General features: G+C 48.3%; 1 protein-coding gene across 2 annotated transcripts in view; it reads right to left on the reverse strand.

The window, feature by feature from the left end:
* Nucleotides 1-399: 399 nt before the first annotated feature.
* The window catches only part of SH3PXD2B (SH3 and PX domains 2B), a 118942-nt gene continuing 99469 nt past the window's right edge, over nt 400-19872 (reverse strand). Inside the window, exons 7-14 of one of the 2 annotated variants that reach the window (XM_084637427.1) lie at nt 16109-16243; nt 14330-14434; nt 13405-13488; nt 11705-11822; nt 9532-9758; nt 8702-8751; nt 7914-8039; nt 400-5649 (exon numbers count right to left, since the gene is read on the reverse strand). In XM_084637427.1, coding sequence (XP_084493553.1) covers nt 4117-5649; nt 7914-8039; nt 8702-8751; nt 9532-9758; nt 11705-11822; nt 13405-13488; nt 14330-14434; nt 16109-16243 — 2378 coding nt within the window. In that variant the 3' untranslated portion in view covers nt 400-4116. The remainder of the gene's footprint in view (nt 5650-7913; nt 8040-8701; nt 8752-9531; nt 9759-11704; nt 11823-13404; nt 13489-14329; nt 14435-16108; nt 16244-19872) is intronic. The other variant, XM_084637428.1, reaches the window with a different exon arrangement.

Raw genomic sequence — 19872 nt, forward strand, 5'->3', positions numbered from 1 at the left:
GCTCTTTGGATGGGCTTGACAGTCATCATAAAAAGATCTTCCCAGGAGGTCTTTGAAGAGCAGCTCCTCTGTTCCCAGCTAAGAAGTACGGACTGAAATGTGGCTCACCAGCTTTGTGAGACACACAGAGGGGCAAAGAAAGTGATAAATGAAGAAGCTGTGCTGACACTGTGTAAAAACCTTGATGGAGGAGAGAAATCCCTTTAGCTCCCCAATGAGAACAGGCAGCAAACAGAAGGGCCTGGTACCATGTGGATTTTCTGTCATGCTCTAACGTGGATGCAACATACTTTCCAAAATAACACTGCATTGCAGCCCTGTAGCCCAGCACCACAGAGACTCAGCTGCCATGTCAACCAGCTCCTTAGCAGCACAAACACACACCAACCACAGACATGGTCACAATTCTGCTTGAAACCAGTCAAGCAATTTTTTTTATTTAAAAAACAAAGCAAAACAATCCCCCCTCCCCCCATACCAAACAACCCTAATGGTGAAAGTATAGGTATGGCATTTACATAGGCCATATCTACCTTCCTCAGGCACCCCTGCCCACCCACAGTAATGTAGAGATTTATACGTGTTTACATAGTATAAGGAGACAAACAAACAGTCTTCCACAGTTTGCAGTTGAGGCCTCCAGCCTACCTGCAATACACTGAGCTGAAGAGCCGAAAAGCCAGGTTTGTTATACAGAAAATACAGTATTGTTCACGCACACAGCAAATGCTAATTGCTGAGCTGCATGGTGAGGGGTTTCCATGGAAGGCAGGTACTTTGTAACAATGGGGGAGTTTAATACTAAGGTACCAGGGAATCATATTTAAAATGAAACTCTGCCCTTCTCTAGTGCCTTCTGGCTTAGGTTCTCAAAGTGTTTTGCAAGCGTTAGCTAACTGAAACTCCCAATCCCCCAGCAAGGTAGGTCAGTAGAATTATCCCCATTTTACAGACAGGTAAACAAGGCACAGAGGTGACATGCCCTGCCTGTGGTGACAGAGCTTCAGTAGCAGAGACAGGGAGAGAACCAGAAGGTTGTCCCCCCTGCTCTGAGCACTGAACCATATTATCTGGGTCTGAGGAGTTTTGTTGTAGATCCCAGATAAAAAGGAGGGTGTCATGTAGTAAAGTTCTCAGCCTCTTCCACACTGGGATCCTCTTTGCCAGCCTGAGATCCTTTCTGATTTCATATATGGCAAGGGCAGGGCGGTGGGAAAGACTAGGAAGAGGCAAGGGCATTAGATGATTATTTGTGTTCTCTAAGCCAGCTAGTTTATAGGGCTTCTGGTCCTTTCAAGTGTTACCACCACTTATACAGTGGGTGACGGTAACTAACCCATAGCTACGTGAGGCCTGTGCAGTAACTACAGATCAATCCTGTAATAATCCCTGTAGTTGGCTCAATGTATTAGAGTCCTACAGCATGAAGCATTCATTAACACTCACAGTCTCAGCATTTAGTGTGGGGAAAAATAGCCCTAATTTGGCACGAAAGCAACAGAAATGACATTGTCTCACTGAAGTGGAACAAAGATCAATCTAAGAGTGACAGAGAGACATGAAATACCATAGGGAAAGCAAGCACAGTTTCTATATTTGCTGGTTCAAGTACAAACCCACCTGCACCCTGAAGGTACACATTCAGCATGGCTAAGCCATGCCACTGCCCATGATACCACGGCCACACTGCTGTCTGCACTTGTGCTAGCTCTCATCAAGCTAGCATGAGTATGTGTGTGCGAACTGATAGCACAGAAGCAGCCCAAGACGAGTGAAAGAGAAGGGACACAATTCTGTCTAGTACCTTCACAACTCAAAGAAGACTTGAACAAAGTTTTACTGCTGCCCAGCCCACTCTTAACCCATAATCAGCCACGTCCATATTTACACAAAGGAGGAGTTTTAACCAAGCAAAGGGATGCAATGCAGCAACGTTGTAGGGTTAAATTGCTACCTGATTCTGCTGGGAGCATATAACCACATCACAAATACTACATGAGTCACCTTGCATTGGTGGATCCTACTATAAAGTATGTACCAAGGGTCATCCAAAACAATGAGATTATTAGTTACCACATGACCCACAATCTGCAATCTTATAAAGCTCTAGATAAAGGGAAAAAAGAGAAGGGGGGATGGAGGGAGAAAGAGAGAAATAGACAGGTACAGTACAGTTCTCATTAAGTTTGTGCTCTATAAACTAAGATTAATAATCCTATGTATACCTTTGTGATAAAGACTTGATGAATAGGAATGGAGTTAATCGAATAGTTGTCCAGGGGAGGGGACTGTGTGCATGGGGACAAAATACCCTGATGTGACTTGTCATGCTGCATCAATAAGGTTGTCAGTATCTGATTCTGTTGGACTTTGCTTTAGATGGAATTCTACACAGGTTCCACACAATGGAAACTGTATCTGTGGAGTCACCTCTGCAGTGCTTATTGCTACAGTTAGCGTGCGGCAGGTGGGAAGGAGTTCTGAAATGGCAAGTGGTAATCCTCAAGAGTGGGGTTTAAAACTCTTCTAGGATAGAGAAGGCACTGTGCTAAATCCACAGCCAGTTGAGTACAAAAGGAAAGAAAGGGATGTGAGGGAGTGACAGCCAACCAGATGAAACCTAGTTTCTTCCTGGAATCAGCAGCACTGCAAGCAAGTGGGGTTAGGCCAAGCAGGCAGGAGGGTGAACATGCTGAAACAGACTTTATTTTAAGTGAAACCTCCAAGCACACTGACATATGCACAGACATGGGGGACACAGTGAAAGTATCTCAAGAACAGCTTGAAAGATAGATGAAGAAACAGGAAGATAAGCCATTTCAGAGAGAGTTTAACAAGCCCAGCATGGTTAGGGGATGAGATCTCTTTAAATAGGAAGCAAGGTATCAACAAAAGGCACTATATTCTCCCACCTCAAAGGAGAGCAAAACAAGGGAGAGCCAAGCCTAAGAGAAACAGAAACATCTGGAGTACCAGAAAAGTCACACATGCTCCCCATCCTTTTTCATCTCCAGGGACCAAGCCGACACTCTGGATTGTACTAGATGATACCAGCGCCCATTACAGTACAGCCACCTTCTAGCTGCTGCCTGCCAGCCCTAGGGCACCATGGGAACACGGGTCAAGGGAACCCTTTCCCTGGGCAGTCCAGTATGAAATGCAGAGTTTCAGTCTGTGCTGGGCAGAGGGGTGCAAGCATTCTCCCAGGATCATTCGAGTTCTCTTTGCCAAGCCCGCAGTGAAACATGCTGCATAGTTCTCTCCAGCCACTGAAATGAAATGTGACATAGCTTGCATGAATCACCATCAGGCACAAGTCCGAGCAGGGCCCTGGCAGAGCACAGAGGACCCTCCATTCCATTAGTGTATCTTTTAAAAAAACCTAAATTATATTTAAATTAACACCCATCATTGTAGAGGAAACAACAAGCGGTAAAAGGACTGTGTTTGATGGTACAAGCAAGCAAGGCACAAACTTAACTAGACTGCGACACATGGCCATGAGTGAGCATGTCAATGCACACACAGCTATATGGACCTGATTTTGAAGTACTGTTTCTCCTTGTCCCCATAGTTTTCTATGGTTCCTGTGTATGGCTGGACTTGGCAATACAGTATCAGACATTTAACAGTGACCCTGAGCCACCGGGAAAAGCAACTCCTTTTGTTATTCCAGTTTCCATTTGGTGAGTGGGGCTGGCTTCATTTCTTTACCTGGATCGTGGCTGAATTTCCTCTCGTTTCCCTGTAGTCTCATCAAAAAGCCTAGTGGGCACCAATAATTTTCCTATGGTGGGGAGGGAACTGCCTTTGCCAACATACACCAAGAAGCTTGTTGAGAAACAACTTCACATGTCCATCTACAGGGGCTGGGCTGCCATAGATGGACAGAGGAAAGTATTTCCTATGAAGGGGGGAGCAGACAGAGCAGAAATGAAGGCCTAGCTGTGTTATGTCAAGCTGCTTCTTGAATTCTGCCTCAGGAATGGCACAAATTGGAATGTACAGTATCCCACATATTTTTAAGCCAGCATTATGGAAAACTATAAATTAATAAGCTAATTAAATACTCAGGTGAAAGATCAGGAACCTTCAACTGTGTAAACTGAGGGCAGACTATGGCTTCTTCCTTAGATAATTGGAGGGAATCCAGCCCTCCCAACAAGGTCCCCCAGTTAGGACCTTGCAAAACCACCAGCCGCTGCTGTTCTTCTCACGAACTTCAAATAAGGTCCCTTCTTTAAAGCTGCTGGTCTCTTCATCTCCTTCAAAATCTGCCACAGCCACATAGAGGGCTTCTTTGGAGATGTCTGGATTGGTGAAAGGGGCAGCTGTCCTCTCCCTGGCTTCTGCTCTCTCCACCTGCTTGGGTGTTACCTTTGGGCCTAAGCTGCTTTTCCCTTTGGCTTCATCTTGGCACAAAGCAGGCAGAAATGGTTTGGCCTTTGGTGGAACCAGCATGGGCCGGCCAGGCACCGAGGCAGCTCTGATTTCAGGCACTTCCCTCTGTGGGGCTTTCAGGTCTGAAGTGGGGCCAGAGGAGGAGGATACCACTTTCTTTGGAGGAGGAGGTCTCCTGGGTGGCACCACTGGCCGCTGAAGCGGTGGCTCTCTGGGAGTCGGGGAGCTGTTCTTGGGCTCGCTGTCAGCCATCTTTGGCAGGCTGAAGGGAGCTCTGGATGGAGCCTCCTTTGGGATCTGGCTGTCCTGTTTGGTTGGGGGTCTGTTCTCCACGCTCGGTCGCTCCTGAGGCCTGCCAGAAAGCTCTGCTGGGAGCGCACTGTTATTGAAGAAATTTTCAGTAGGCATGGGGTCCTGCTCAGAGGGTTTCTCTTGGGACTTTGCAGGTCTGAGCTTGCTTCTCAGATTGCCAATGTCCAGTTTATCATCTGCCTGAGGTGGGTCTGTCCTGGGGGCTGCAGTTGGTTTCGGCCTGACCTGAGGTTTTGATTTCAAGAAGGGATTCTGGGTCATTGGCTCAGACTTGTCTTCTGGGGGCTCAGCTTTTGGCTTGGCTGGCTTGACAGTGGGTCGGAGGTTCGGCTTCTTCACTTCTTTGGCTGACACCTTGTGCCCGCACTCCAGGCCCATTTCGTTTTTCAGCTGGAACAGTTTGCCCTTTTCCGTTTTCAGCTCTGGCTTCCTGCTGTCTCTCGGGGCGACTGTCTGCTTTGGAGGGATCATTGGCAAAATCATGCCTGGGGGCTTGGGTGGAGGCCTCTGCCTCTCCGTTAACTCACCTTCGGATTTAATGATCGACTCCTTCCTGGGTGGGAGGCTGGGCTTCTCCTCTGTATCCGGATCAGAGATCTCCTCATAGCCAGCAGCTATATCGCTGCTCTCCAAGGGGGCACTCTTGAGAGCCTCCTTCCCCTTCCAGTCTTTGGCCCATTTTATTCCACAGTCTATACCATTAGGTGGAGCTTCAGGCAGAGGCCTGGATGGCCCGATGGCTTCTTCGTTGGTGTTGCTCTCTGCAGTTGCCTCGCCAAGCTGGAGCTGAGCCATCTCATTAGGCAACGGTGCTAGAAAGTTAGGTCTAGAAGCATTGCTAGTTTTCTTGTATTTATCAATAAAGGTAGCTGGGGCCCAGCCTTCCTTCTCCTCAATCTGAATGTACCACCAGCCACTCAGGTTCTTCTCAATCACCTGGAAAAAGAAACATGACCATCACATCTTAGAAATACATAACCAGGCCTCTCTGCACAACAGCTGCCTATGAACCAAAGGGCAAAAAAAGTGCGGCCTAGAAATGCGGGCTCACACCTCTGAAAAGTTGGACCATGAGCACATAAGGTGCAATGGGCCAACAAATAATAAAAATAATAAAGATAATAATATCACCTCTCGTCTATAGCGCTTTTCATCCAGAGATCTCACAGCACTTTATAAGAGAGAGAATTATCATCATTTTACAGGTAGGGAAAAAGAGGCACAGAAAGGTGAAGTGACTTGGCCCAAGCTCATCCAGCAGGACAGTGGCAGAGCCAGGAACAGATCTCAGGTTTCCCCAAGTCCCAGTCCAGTGCTCCAGGTACTAGACAACACTGTTGTCACCTCCACAAGCCCAGTATCAAAACTTGATATAGTCACAGGGGAAGCGAGTTTGATGGGTGTAAACCAAGTGTTTACTACTGCCACATCAGAAGACTCTGCACGTTGGACATGACTAGAGCTGCAAGAGCAGAGGGCCTGCAGGGGGAGTTTCATTAGAAGAGGTGAGGATAGAATTGCAAAGGTTGCCCTGGGTCAGAACTGGGATGCACTGGCAGAGCTGTTTGTTATTTCAGTCCTGGGTCCCTCTCGCTACAGAGGCTGCTTCAGGCCAGGAGAGAGGAGGATTGGCAGAGCAGTGGGGCAGGAATAGCAGAAGGGCTGCAGGTCAAGACAGAGTCTATGTGCATGGGGGGGAAGCTGTCTCAGTGCCTGTACTCTGCCTGGCCCGAGCTGATTCTGGCCTACGTTTTTAAACCCACATGCCCATTTGGAGATACTGGCTTCTCTAGATTCTCCATTTTCATGAGCATCTGATGATGCGGGTTCTAGCCCATGAAAGCTGATGCCCAAATACATTTGTTAGTCTCTAAGGTGCCACAAGGACTCCTTGTTGTTTTTACCAAATTCCCATATTTTTCAAAAGAAAAAACATCTCAGGCACACCAGCACATGAGGGAGGTTCTGCTGGGTTCAGAGTCACACTTCAGCTCTCTCTGGCCCTGAACAGGAGACAAGGACAGTCTGAGATTTTTCAAGACTTCAGAGGGGGGAAAAAAAAAAAATCAACACACATAATGCAACTGGCCACTGGGTGACACTGCTGAGCCATCCAGCCAAGACAGTTACCACACGCAGCTCACTGAAACCCCCAGCCACTCAAGGCATGGTAAGTTAGTTTGTCCTGGATCTACACTAGAAAGGGTTTGCCAGCGTAGTTATACCAGCAAACTGTCCAAGTGGAGACACGGCAAAAGGACTCTCTTGCCAGAATAAAAGCTGCAATAGCCTATATCAGGATTCTTTTGCTACTATAACAGCGTCTATGCTAGGGCTTCTACCAGCACAGCTACGCCAGTGGGAGGGCATGTGATTTTTTCACACTCCTAACAGACACAGATATGCTGGCAAAACTTTTAAGTGTACACCAGACCTGTGACTAGGTGAATGAAAGCCCCACTTCTGGAAGGAGGAGGAACCTATCACTATTAGTCAAGAGGCTTCCAATTGCCCCTGGTACAGGCGCACAAGCACCCTGGCACTGGGCTGCACACCTGAGTCCAATAGGGCATTTGAGGGTCAGAGGCTCCAAAATGCTATGAGCATGTGGAGGATCCCTTCCACGTACTGGAGGTTCATTTTGCCAGGCATGGAATCAACCCTCCAAGCACACAGATGGGGCTACCACCAGGATTCAGCCTCTCCCCGGGGCAGCTAATAGTGCCTCTATGACTGGCAATGGACTCCACATCTGGAAACTCACCCCAGGGCTAACGGGATTTGGGAGTGGTGCGACATACAGCCCGCCAGGCCTGGAATAGACCATTAAAGCATAAGAACGGCCATACTGGGTCAGACCAAAGGTCCATCTTGCCCAGTATCCTGTCTTCTAACAGTGGCCAATGCCAGGTGCCCCAGAGGGAATGGACAGAACAAGCGATCATCAAGTGATCCATCCCGTCACCCATTCCCAGCTTCTAACAAACAGAGGCTAGGGACACCATCCCTGCCCTTTCTGGCTAATAGCTATCGATGGACCTATCCTCCATTAACTTTTCTAGTTCTTTCTTGAACCTCACCCATGAAAAATCTCAATGGGGGTTGATGAGAGGGTGATCCCAGACTCACTCCCAGTGAACTGAATGGGTGACTCGGAGGAGAAGTGAGAAGGAGGGAGGGAAGATGGCATGTAGTCTCACCTCCACTTTCATTCCTGCCTGGAAGCTGATGCCGTCGGGGATGGTGGTCTGGAAGTCAGCAATGGTGTAATATTCTTCTTCCACTTGGGGAGGGATGGGAGGTTTAGGCAGGTTCAAACCACGTGGCTATTGCAATAAAAAACAATCATTCAGCTCATCTCTCGGAAGATGCATTCGAACACTTGCATGGATGGCTCTCAGTGGCTAACTAGACAGAGAGAAGCACGTTGCCAGACAGCATCACTGGGTAACCCACTTGGCACACAGAGCACCCTCATAGACATAGCTACTTACCCTGTCTTCAGGCTGGACACAAAATCGTCCAGTTTGCTTTCAATGGCACATCCGACCCAGTTACTAGTCCTGTAGGCTTGCCAGCCCCAGGGAAAGGGGGCGAGTTTGCAATCTAACTGTGGCAAGTCTGTAACCCGCGGGATGAACATTTTATTCAATCCAAACATCCCCTTGACTTAAAAAACAAAGCAACTAAGTTTTGCTTAGAGAATAAATACAACCAGATGAAGTTTATGGCTGCAGGAAGGCCCAGCCCCTGCATTAGATCCATCTGCACGCAAAAGAGCCATTGCACATGGAGAGATTCCAAGCAGGGAACATGAAGGAACCAGAGCTCCCTTCTGAGAGCATTCTCCCATCTCTTCTGCCCCAGAAGCTTCATTCTCCTGGATCCAGAGCCAAGGGAGATACAAATGTCTCTGGCAGAGGGACTTTTCCCCTGGGGAGGTGGCAGTGATGGCCAGTGGGACAGCTGGGTCCAGGAGGACACTTACTATAGTGAGATCTCGGCGAGGAGGGGGCCTCTGCCTCATCTTTGGCGACTCTGTGGAGAAACGATTCCAGATTCCATTGAGGTTCGAGGCGCAGCGTCAACACGTTCCCAAAAGGACATATTTCAGAGGAGAGCAGCAACAAACCCCACATCCAAACCTTATGCCCTTCCCTCCCCACAGAGTACAGCTAGGCTGCCCCCCTGCTCCTCATTTTTCCTAAAGCAAACTGAGTCAGACAGAGCCTTATCTGTTCAGGAACTACTGGGACCTAGAGCCTTTCCAGCACACCCAGCCCTTTGCAGAGATGCCAGGGCAGCCCAGCCAGAAGCAAAAGCCACAGTGCACAAGTGGCCATGCATGGGAAGCTGGGTGGCATATTAGTGCACTTGTCTTACCGATGTAGAAACCTGCATTCAAACCCGGTTCCAGTGATTAACCTTGCAGGGACGATCCAGAAGCACCCACCCACTCACAGCTACCAAGGGGGGATGAGATGTGCCTCATTCATGAGAAGGAGAAAGGGAAGACTTGGTGGAGGGGGAGCAGAACCCATGTTGGCTTCTGCCCCATTAGAGAGATCTAAAGATCTCAGGTAACTACACAAAACGATCCTCACTGGCTCCCAGGCCAGTCTCCCTGATCTTCACTAAGAGCCTCGTTCTTAACACAGTCATGTCCAGACATAGTGAAAAACCACCCAGTGCCCAGGAGCCCTCGGAAGGGCAGCTGGCTTCCACCCCTGCGCCCGGCTGCACTGTTCAGCAACACAGCCACGCTGGAGGAGCTGCACCAAACACCCAGCCTTTAGAATCTCCCCACTGCCCACTTACTGCGTCGAATGTCAGCCTGGGGTAATGGTCGGCCATCAAACCTCCCCTCTCTTTGGTTGTTGGGCCCGTCCTTCTCTCGGCCCGTCGAGTTCTGCTGCCGGGGAACGCCATCCAGATCCAAGGCACATGAGTGGGTGGATGAACCAGATCCCAATTTCTGTGTAAACATCTCTCCAGTTCCTTTCTTCAGATAGGATGCCGGGGCCCAGCCCTCTTGACCCTGATACCTGTAACAACAGGATCCTTCCTTCAGCCTCATCAGCTGGGGCTCATGCCAGCACCAACCTCTCTTACTTCAGCACCTCCCTACACCTCAGAGCTCTGCCTGCTCCAGTGAGCCAACCCATACATATGCCCAACTACATTTGGGCAAGGGAGTGGCTGGGCCCGGGGATCAGTGATGAGTCACAGAGACATACAGTGCTAGCTGGCAGATCCCACAGGTGCTGACCAAGACCTGTCCACACAGGCCTCTGTGTGAAACGAGCTGGTTTGGTTTCAGTCCATGTTTCCAGGGGCCAGGTGTCCACATCACAGAAAGCTCCACCCCTGACTGGCTCCCCTTTGCAGGCAGACTCAGCATAGGGATCTGGGACTAAGTGGGCAATGAAATCGCCTCTCCTCTCTCCCCTTCAGGAATTGCTCAGATCCGGAGTGAGGCAAAGTGGCAGGGCAGTGGCAGGGGAAACTGAACAGCCGCTGCTGCCCATTAGGTACCTGCTCTTTGATTTAAAACACAGGCATTCAGTGTGCAGGGCTGTCTGGCTCCTTTCCCTGTACTAAATTCACACAAAGTCTGGTGGAGAACCCAACCCCCTCGCTCTGATTGAAAAAGCCATACCCAAGGATCTCACGCCAAGCTCAGGAGACCTCTCCCCGCTGGCTGGGGGTGAAGTCATAGGGCTCAGATGGCACCAGATGCTGAGCTTGTAATTGTCTTGGGCTTTTCACAGCAGCTTTTCCCAGTTTAAGAAATCAACGTGCATTCTTTTGGCCTGGCTGCTGCCAACTCCACAGGTTCAGTGCAAGGTTAAGAAAACCAAGGCGTCTCCCACCCAACTCTGCACGTGCTTGTTGCTAGCCTGCAAACACCCGCCCAGCCTCTGAGACTAAATGAGCCTTAGCCCTGGATGCTCAGAGATTTTTGGCCTGTGAAACAGGCTGAGGACAGCAGTCTGGCCTGGATGACAACGTTTCAAGAAAAGCCCCATAATACAGTCAGAGGATCTAGCCTGCATAGGTGGCCCTCATACAGGACATATGTACAGTCACCAGCACACTGGCATTTCCATGACAATGATGCATGCAGTAAGATTAAGGGGCTGATATAGGTCTCCCCCATGCTGTTGAGGTATCACCGTGGTGTCATTGCTTCCCCCAACACAATTAAAACACAGCTCATCCTTGCATCAAGATGGGACTGATCTGTGTTTTAACCATGTGCCTGAGCTGTGCTAGGGCATGACCTTAGCAGGGCTGTAGTGGTTTGGGAATGAAGTAAGACCAGGGTTCAGTCCTATCTGCACTGCAACAGCAAACCACGTTGATTGGGGTCATATAAGACTTGGACAGATACATCAGACAGAGAAAGTCAGGCGAGAAGACAGAGCTGTGTCAGAGATCATCACATACCAAGGTCCTCTGACACACACAATAGCTTCTACAGTGTAGAAGTGCCCTTAACCACCACCCTTTTCCCTTCCCAAAAAAACCAGGCAGAACAAGGCTGCCACATTGGGATCTCTTCCTGCTTGCTCTACTGCCTTTGGCATTGTAGCAGCAGCAGCAATACTGTGCATTTACCTGACACTTTTCTGAAGTGCTCTGAGATCTAGGGATGAAAGATGGGCAAGGATCATGATCTTGGCACCCATTTTACAGCTTGGATAACCAGAACCCCAGACCACACAGTGAGTCAGTGGCAGGGCTGGGAAGAGAACCCAGAGGCACCAACTCCCAGTCTTGCTCTCCCATCTACTAGCCCGTGCTGTTTCCCTAATACACTGAGCTAGAGGATACCACCCCCTAGGATTTGGGAGGAAGCCCCCCTCAGACACACACCTTAAAAAGATTGTTCAGATTATTCCTCCCACACACTCAAGGCCCCTCCCCCCCACCCCTTTGTATAAACACCACCTGCACTCTGTGAGAATAGCAAGAGGGAGGAAAGTACCTGATTTTCCACCAGCCCTCAAGGTTTTTCTGGATCACCTCTACCACAGCCCCTTTGTCTAGGTTCATTTCATCCTCATCTCTAGCGGTATATGGGTAAATGACCGTGTACTTCTCCTCTGTTAAGTACAAACACAGTGTCATAAATGGCTTATTTTAGGAAAAACAAAATTCATTAGAATAGGAGCCACACTAAGAGTGCACGTCTACACACGCACACACACTCATTTGGAACAGACTTGTCGGTAAAATACATTTCCAAACGCCAATGGATTTGCTTTGAAATGTACAAGCGCACACCAGTTCACCAACACACTGGGCAGGGCCATAGAGTCCCAGTCTGCATTCCACATGGGAGGACAGACCTGGCCCAGGCAAGGTTGGCTTAGCACTCTGAACAGTTCCCATTTTCGTTCAGGGTTGTGTCTGTCCTCTGTTATTTTTAAAGCCTCAAGGATTCACCCCACCCCTTGCTGCCTTGAATCCCTACATTACAACCACTATTTCTTCTAGACCAGCAGAATTGGACATGGCCCCTTTCAGAAACCCAGCTCTCTTGCCACTCCTTTAGCCCACAGCTAACCTGGAGATTGTGCTTCAGGGTGTCCATTGCTTTAATCTAAATTTTCCCACCTCTCTATCCACCCAGTCACTGGGCCACCCTGGTGCGCCATGATGCTGTGTTAGCCATAGTTCAGAAAGGGGGCACCATGGAACAATAATTAAAAAGCACATATAGAAACAACTTCTCATGCAGAGATCTCAAATCCCTCTCCAAAGGTAGGTCTGTACTAACACACCCTTTTACAGAGGAGGAACTCGAGCACAGAGTGGGGAAGTGACTTTGCCAAGGTCACACAATGAGTGAGATGCAGAGCTGGGAACAGATTCCTAGTCTGGTGCCCTATCTCCTGGACTGAGTGACTGTGGGCAGGGATATGGTAGTCTTATTTCTAACGGGGAAGGAGATGCAAGGACAAAACAACCTGTTAGCAACGCTCACTTTGCAAACAAGATGCTGTTAGATCAACCAGCTGTTCCTTATTTTCTTATCTCCCTCACCCTGTCCCTGCTTTTGAGGCGCAAACCCATGCAGGGCTTGCACTTAGCCGGTTATGGAATAAGATGCAGACCACCTGGGGAAAAACTCAAAACTCAGAGATGCTGCAGCGTCATGTTTCTCCACCCTACAGTTTTCCCGCCTCTGCATCCCTGGAACAGAACTGCCCACTGGAGAGCTGGAAGCTCATTTTCCATATGACTCTCCACCCGCTCTGCATGCTGAGTCAAAGCTAAGAAATGTCCTGTCAATCCAGGAGCTCTGAGCTAAGCCCTCACCTCCTAACCCCCCGCTGAAGTGCTAAGATCCAGGTTCACAGCCCAGTGTATAAGCTCTGCACACATATGATATCAGGGAGCAGAAACTCCAGTCTTCAGGCCCAGAATAGATAGGCCTTTACCCAGTGAGCTAAAGGAGTAGCCAGCAGAGGGACGGATTATTGATGTGAGCAGGTTTGACAATACAGCCAGCAGGAGGCAGCAATGCACACAGGCACCAGTGGAATGCAGAGGGGCTGGCACTAGCAGAGTTCACCACATGCCAGGCATACAAATACCACAGGCTGCAGCGCATGCAGACAGACACAGGCAAGGCTCCAAGCACAGAACAAAGGCAGCGGAAAAAGTCTCTATAGCATCCACCTTGACCCCATCCACTGGTGTACAAGTCCCCAAGGGTCCGACGGCGGCCAACATGCCTGGGCAGAGACCAGTATCTCCAAGGGACTGGGAGGAGCACGTCAGGGAAGCAGGAGAGGGACAAAAGAGGACGTAAGGAGGCAGCACCAGACCTTGTAGTCTCGCCCGTAGGAAGAAGACAGGGATGACACCATGGAGCTGTCAGATTGTACTCATCTGGGTTTCAGGTCACTGGTCCTCCCCACGCGACCCCCTCCCCAGGCTGTGGGGTAAACCTAACTATGGACCTAAATTAAGCCCAGACTTCTTGGAGCTCAAGCTCCTAGAAAGGTCAGGATGTGTTGTATGGGAGCATGGGGCACGTCTGAGTTACCTTAAATAAAGCTTGTACTCTCGTTATTCCAACAGCATGTGCTACTGTATTCTCCTTTCTCCTGCCTGCCCCACCCACCCAACTCTCTAATAAGGGGAAGGCCACAGCTCATGTGAAATAGGAGAGGCAAGGCCCCCGCCCCCACCCAGGACCTGCTGTTCTTACTAATAGCAAGTGAACAACTACACAGATACAGGGATCCAAATGAGGGCTTGTGGCTCCCCCAAGGTTGCAGGAGTGGGTGTTTTGGGGAGGTGATACACACAGCCCCTTTTGCGGCAGAGGGGGAATGGCAGGCCACTCATTCAAACCCATCAGCATCCAACTTCTCTGCCAGTGGCACTAGAGCAGCTGGCTGCAGTTCTCATCTTGACTCCTGGTGGGAAGATAGGGAGATTAAGGCCATGCCTTGTTAAATGACCCGATCCAAGGTCACTTGTAGGTTTGTTGCCCTGGGCTCCACCGTGCTAAATGGAAAAGGTCTAAGCAGCCCAGGAAGTCCCATGCATACTTGGATAGAGTGGTGGATCAGCTCTTCTCAAACTGGCTTCTTACCTTCTTCGGGCTGCATTGAGAATTCATCCTGGACACCATCCTGAGCTTCCAGGCATGTAGCTGGGACCCAGCCTTGCTCATCAGATGTGCTCACAAACCACCAGCCTGAAAACAAGCAGCAGACCCTTTAGCTGGGGGCATCCTTTTGAACATGCTCCCACAACCACCAGCTGACAACTGTTCTCTCCAACCAGTCAGGAGTCCGCTCAACCATGCTCCTTGCCTGGTCTGTATGCAACAGGCTGGAAGGTGGGTCTACACCTGGGTGAATCCACAGCAACAGGGCAAACGGCTGCATGAGCAGCACGAACCACCTTACAGGAATTTACAGTTTGAAGGGAAAGTGGTCAGGCTTTAAAAGACCACAGTCCCTCCCATGTTTCACTAACAGCTAAAATGGAACGGATTTTAACATCTAATTTAATGTAATTTATTTTTCCTCTTTATACTGTTTGCTTTCTTTCTGAATTTCCCTCAGCTTAATATCCAAGCCCAGTCTAACTAGCAGAGATGAATGAATCTGGCTGCAAATAAAATAAAAAAAATAATCCACTGGCTCCCACCACTTGTGCATTCATGAAAACAGCCAATTTTAAAGACTATCTGTGGAAAGCAAATTCAGAACTCAAACATGAGTATTCTCACTGGAAACCTAACTATCCAGAGGTCACAAACAGGACCATGACCGTGTCCAATCAAAACGAATCAACCCCGCTCCATTATCAAACACACAAGCCATTTGTTGAGGGAATAATCTAAAGACCAAACATTTCACAGGAAAATTTGAAGGGAAAAATCAGCAGTTGCTCATGTACAATCTGCTAACAGAAAAGTAGGGCTGAAATCGTGTGTGTGTGTGTGTGTATGTGTGTGAGATACATACATATATATTTGACTCTGATAATTAGTTTAACTTTTGCTGCAATGTCCTCTTTCTGGTTCTCAAAAATTAGGAGCTAATACAATTAATCTTCTTGTGTTTGTGTTTCCAGAATGTTAAAATTCAAAGCAAAAGCTATTTTCTGATTTCTTTGTTAAATCCATGAAGTAATTTCTATGACATCAGTAAGCTAATTCTCTTTTCGAACAAATTCCCAAAACTAGGCCTAAAGCACTCACATAGTCCCTTCCAAGTAATTAAGGATGTGCTACGCTTGAAGCATGTGGGTTGTTCTGTTAACTTCAGAGGGGCTCCCCCTGTGCTGAAGTGCCTTGCTGCACTAGCGTTTCACTCTCCATTCCACCCCCTGTCCTTTTCAGCAGAGGTCACCAACAAGGGAGCCGACTCTGGGGGTGATTTTTGTCATGTGGACACATGGGCCAAGATATTTGGAAATAGGAGCCTAAAATTAGGCTCTTAAATCTAGTTAGGCTCCTAAATAAGTGGCTCAAATCTCAGATGTGCTGAGCACCCACAAGTCCAACAGAGGTCAACTGAATCTGCTGGGTGCTCAGCACTGTGGATAATCTGGCCCATAATTTAGGGGCCTATATCTTGACCATGTCCACAAAGAACAGCCATTTCACACAGGCCCCCAACAGCCTTCAGATGGCAACACTAGCAGTCACTGCTGACGTGGGCAAGCTGAGAGGACAGCCTTAGGAGACCCCTTGGAGGTGTCCAGAGGCCAGTTGGCTCAAGATATTTTTATTTCCATGACGACACTCTAGGACTATCACCCACTGTGGTGGGGACCCTGCTCTGAGGGATGAGGTGGATTCGAAACCATTTTTTTAAGGCCACGTGTCTGGGTCCACAGACACTTGGGCTCTCCTTACCTGATTCATTCTTCTCAATGATATCCACCACCTGACCCACGCATAAGCTGATCTCAGAGCTCTCCTGCTTCTGGTAATCTGCCACCACCACATACTGCTCCAGGACCATGGGATCTACTGATGCCAAGTCACCGCCTACATGTGGGGAACAAAACACAATCTGTGCACCCAGTCACCATGGCTCATGACAACACATATCACCAACCTGCTCCATGGCTACTGCTGGCCTGCAAGAAGCTACAGGAGCAGGGCATCATTTGGACCCCAGCGTGAGGAAGGTGAATCAAACAGAGCGAAGAAGAGGAGAAAATGAGTGGCCAGGTGAGATCAGTGCAGCCAGGTGAGGCCTCTTAACCTGCTCCCCACCTCCTGCCTGCACTCCAGAGATGCACAAGCATTCCCACCACCATAGATGCAAACAGCTGCCTGGTCTCCTTTGGTATTGACGTAATTGCAGGAAAAACCAAGGGAGGCTTTAACTAGTGCATGGATTTGTGATGGACAGGAGAACTGGTTCCAAAGAACTGAGAATCACCCTGAACCTCAACCCAAACTTTTTGGAAGTTGGGCAAAGCTTAAGAGAACAAAGTAACTTAAAAATCTGGTTATTTTCTCACTGCTGCTGCCTATCCTGGTTCCAGGCAGAAATGCCAAAATACCCCAAGAGAGGCTGTTCTGATCAGGGGCTCCCGTCTATTTCTGCACACTTACAGGCCAAGATTTTCAAAAGTGACTAGTGGTTCTGGGGGGCCAAGTTGAAACATCCCTCAAAAGGCTGAATTTTCAGAAAGTGCTGAGCATCTGCCCTCTGAAAATCAGGCCCCTCTGAAGTGCCTCAGGGTTGGTTACCCAAACTCACAACTCACTTTTAGAAGTCTTGACCTAGGGGTTTGGACATGGCAACTTCACGAGCATTCACAGGACAAAACAGACCCTCCCCTTCCTTTGCCTTACTGCCTAACCCTATATATTTCAGAGACTGTCTCTTGTCTCTCCCCATTAAAATCCCTTCTCAGATTCAGTCTCCTGGTTTGCTTTTCACCACTAGCCCCCACTGCCAAGTTCTGCCCTCTGCCTGCAGTATATTCTTATTTAAAATACACATAAATAACCAAAGACAATGCAAGGAAAGCAACTCACTGATAGAGAAAAGGAAAGGGGGAAAAGTATTTCCCCTCCTCTATGTCTCACTCTGCCCATTCCCACCCAACTCCTTTCCCATTGCCCCCCCCTTGTGATGTCATGCATGAGTAGCGTTCTCATTTAGGGCCTGATCTATGCACATAGCTGCTAAAGGACTCACTCGTTGAAGGCTTACAGGATCGGTCCTTTACATCAGAAACTTCATGGGCAGGGAGGGACTCTGTTGCCTTGTATGTTTGTAAAACACCATGCACTTCTGTGGTTCAAATGAAAATCAACCTGAGGCTTAGTGCCTTTCAACTCTCCATGCAGGACAGGGAAAACGCAGCCAAATGTGACCAGAATGTGTAGAGAGCGTAAGGCCTGCAGGAGAGTTTGCACTATGCCCTACTAATGCCCTGAACATTGTTAGCCAGTATAACTTGCACCCTGCGGCAGGGTCTCTGCTACTGACCTTCATGGCCTTTGGCCAAAGTAAAATATGTGGAGTTATTTCCTGTGGTAACTACATCTGGCACTACAGGAGCTCTGAGCTTGCACTTCTGGAGGATGAAGCTTAAGCAAACAGGGATTTTTAAAAACCCCAAGAATTCAGCTGGCCTTGCAGTTTAACACGTGCCTGCTTGCTCATGTTCCAAAGCATCTTCCTGCTCTGCTGGACATGGGACAAGTACAGACAGGATAAAGAGAGAGCACAATGCTCACTATGGTAAGGAGGGTCCTGCCAGCTATAGAATGGAATATTAATACAAGTTACAACCAAAAGAACTAAAACCAAAATCCTCCATGTCCACTCCCTGCAGAAAGACAAAGGCAGAAAAGTTTTGGTCTTACTCAGAATATTCTCAGCCTGTAGGGGGCAGTATAGACTAAGATGCGTTGAGTTTATGCTCAAATAAATTGGTTAGTCTCTAAGGTGCCACTAGTACTCCTTTTCTTTTTGCGAATACAGACTAACACGGCTGCTACTCTGAAATGAGTCTGTCCAGCAGATGGAGGCTGGAATGCATCATGTGGGGGAAAAAATGTAACTAGAATTGGCAAGAGCGTGCAAGGCTATATTGATTTTTTAAACACTTTTCATTTATTAAAATGCTCTGGATACAGATCCACTGCCATTGCTTGGTATTTATTACCAGTGCAACTCCTTCTGTGGAACGTGGGTTTGGTGCAAATCAGCTGCATTTGGAAATGGAATTCTACTAACTCAGTTTGTCCTTATATATCATAAAATTCTACCCACCCACATAAATGGCACAGCTGTTTGCCTGTGTGTTATCTGAGTGGAGACAGTTCTAACGAGTGAGACACTGTGGTCGAGAGAACTGAAAAAAAGGAGCCAAGCGAGGAGCTCCCAAATGCTACTCCTGGTTCTGCCAGAGACTCATTTTGCAGCCTCAGGCAAATCATTTAACCTCTCTGTGTCTCAGCTTCCCCACCTGTAAGATAATACTTCCTATCTCTCTGGGATGTGGTGGGGATTAACTAATATTTTCCAACTGCTCTGGAAATGGAACTGTGCCACCTAAGTGTTGTTTACTATAGCTGGAGTGTTGCTAAAAGCAGGGGTCTTGTCACAGAATTTAGATTGAGCTTGCTGAGGGGCTTTGCATATGTTCCAGCTATTGTCCTCAAGTTTCAGATGAAAGACCCTTCCAGAGGCATAAATCCTAGCCGCCCATTGCCTCGGTAGAATGGCTATGACATTACAAGGAGATAGGATGACCATCTGCAAATCTCAGCAGGGTGTGTATCCCCATGAAGAAAAGGAATTCTGTAAGAAGTGAAGGTCATGATTAAGAGTATTGGGATGAAATGCCACAAAAATATTCAGGCTGCTTATCAGGAAAAGGATCCTACTCCTAAGACCAGTTAGTCTGGAATTACCTCCCAAGGGAAGTGACGGGAGAACCACCACTTGAGAAGTTTAAAACTGAACACAATAAACAGCCTGGAGAATACCCTCCAGGGAGAACATACTGTAGGGAACAATCCTGCGATAGCCAAAGCTGGAGGGCGGAGGTGGAGATAGTCTAGTCTATCCCAAATTTTTGGGAGGCTATGATCACTAGGCAAGCAACTCCTCAGTGCCAGGTTCTTAACATGTAAAGCCTGCTCTGGGAAGCCACTGCTATAACAGAAGTTTAAATGGAAGATGTATTTTTTAGGACGGTCCTATTCGAAGGCACAAAGGGCAATTTTCCATGTGTCATACTCTAAACAGCTATCTGCAGTGTTCCAGGTGAGCAGTGCAGTGCAGAGGTTCAGTTACTGTTAATTAGAGCTTCCTCCATGTCAAAAACGGGAGGCAGTTGCCAGGGTGAGTTAAAAATAACCCTCCAAAGTAAACTGAGTGTGCTTTGAGTTCTGGACCCATGTCCTCTCCTGCTCTGACTGCTCCTTTGAAGGGTTTCTGCTTTAAACCGAACAGAGGATTTACTCAGCCAATGAGGACCAACACACAGGAGAGGGAAGAACACTGCTTCCCCAGACATAATTACATCCGTTGTTCTGGGGCTATTTGCAGCTTCAACAGGCAATTCTGGCACCTGCACCACACCTATTAAACCAGCAACAGAAAGCAGTAAACAATGACCCAATGGATCTGGGGACGAGGGGTT

The sequence above is a fragment of the Lepidochelys olivacea genome (genome assembly GCF_965140295.1).
Source record: "Lepidochelys olivacea isolate rLepOli2 genome assembly, chromosome: 8".
Classification (NCBI taxonomy): Eukaryota; Metazoa; Chordata; order Testudines; family Cheloniidae; genus Lepidochelys; species Lepidochelys olivacea.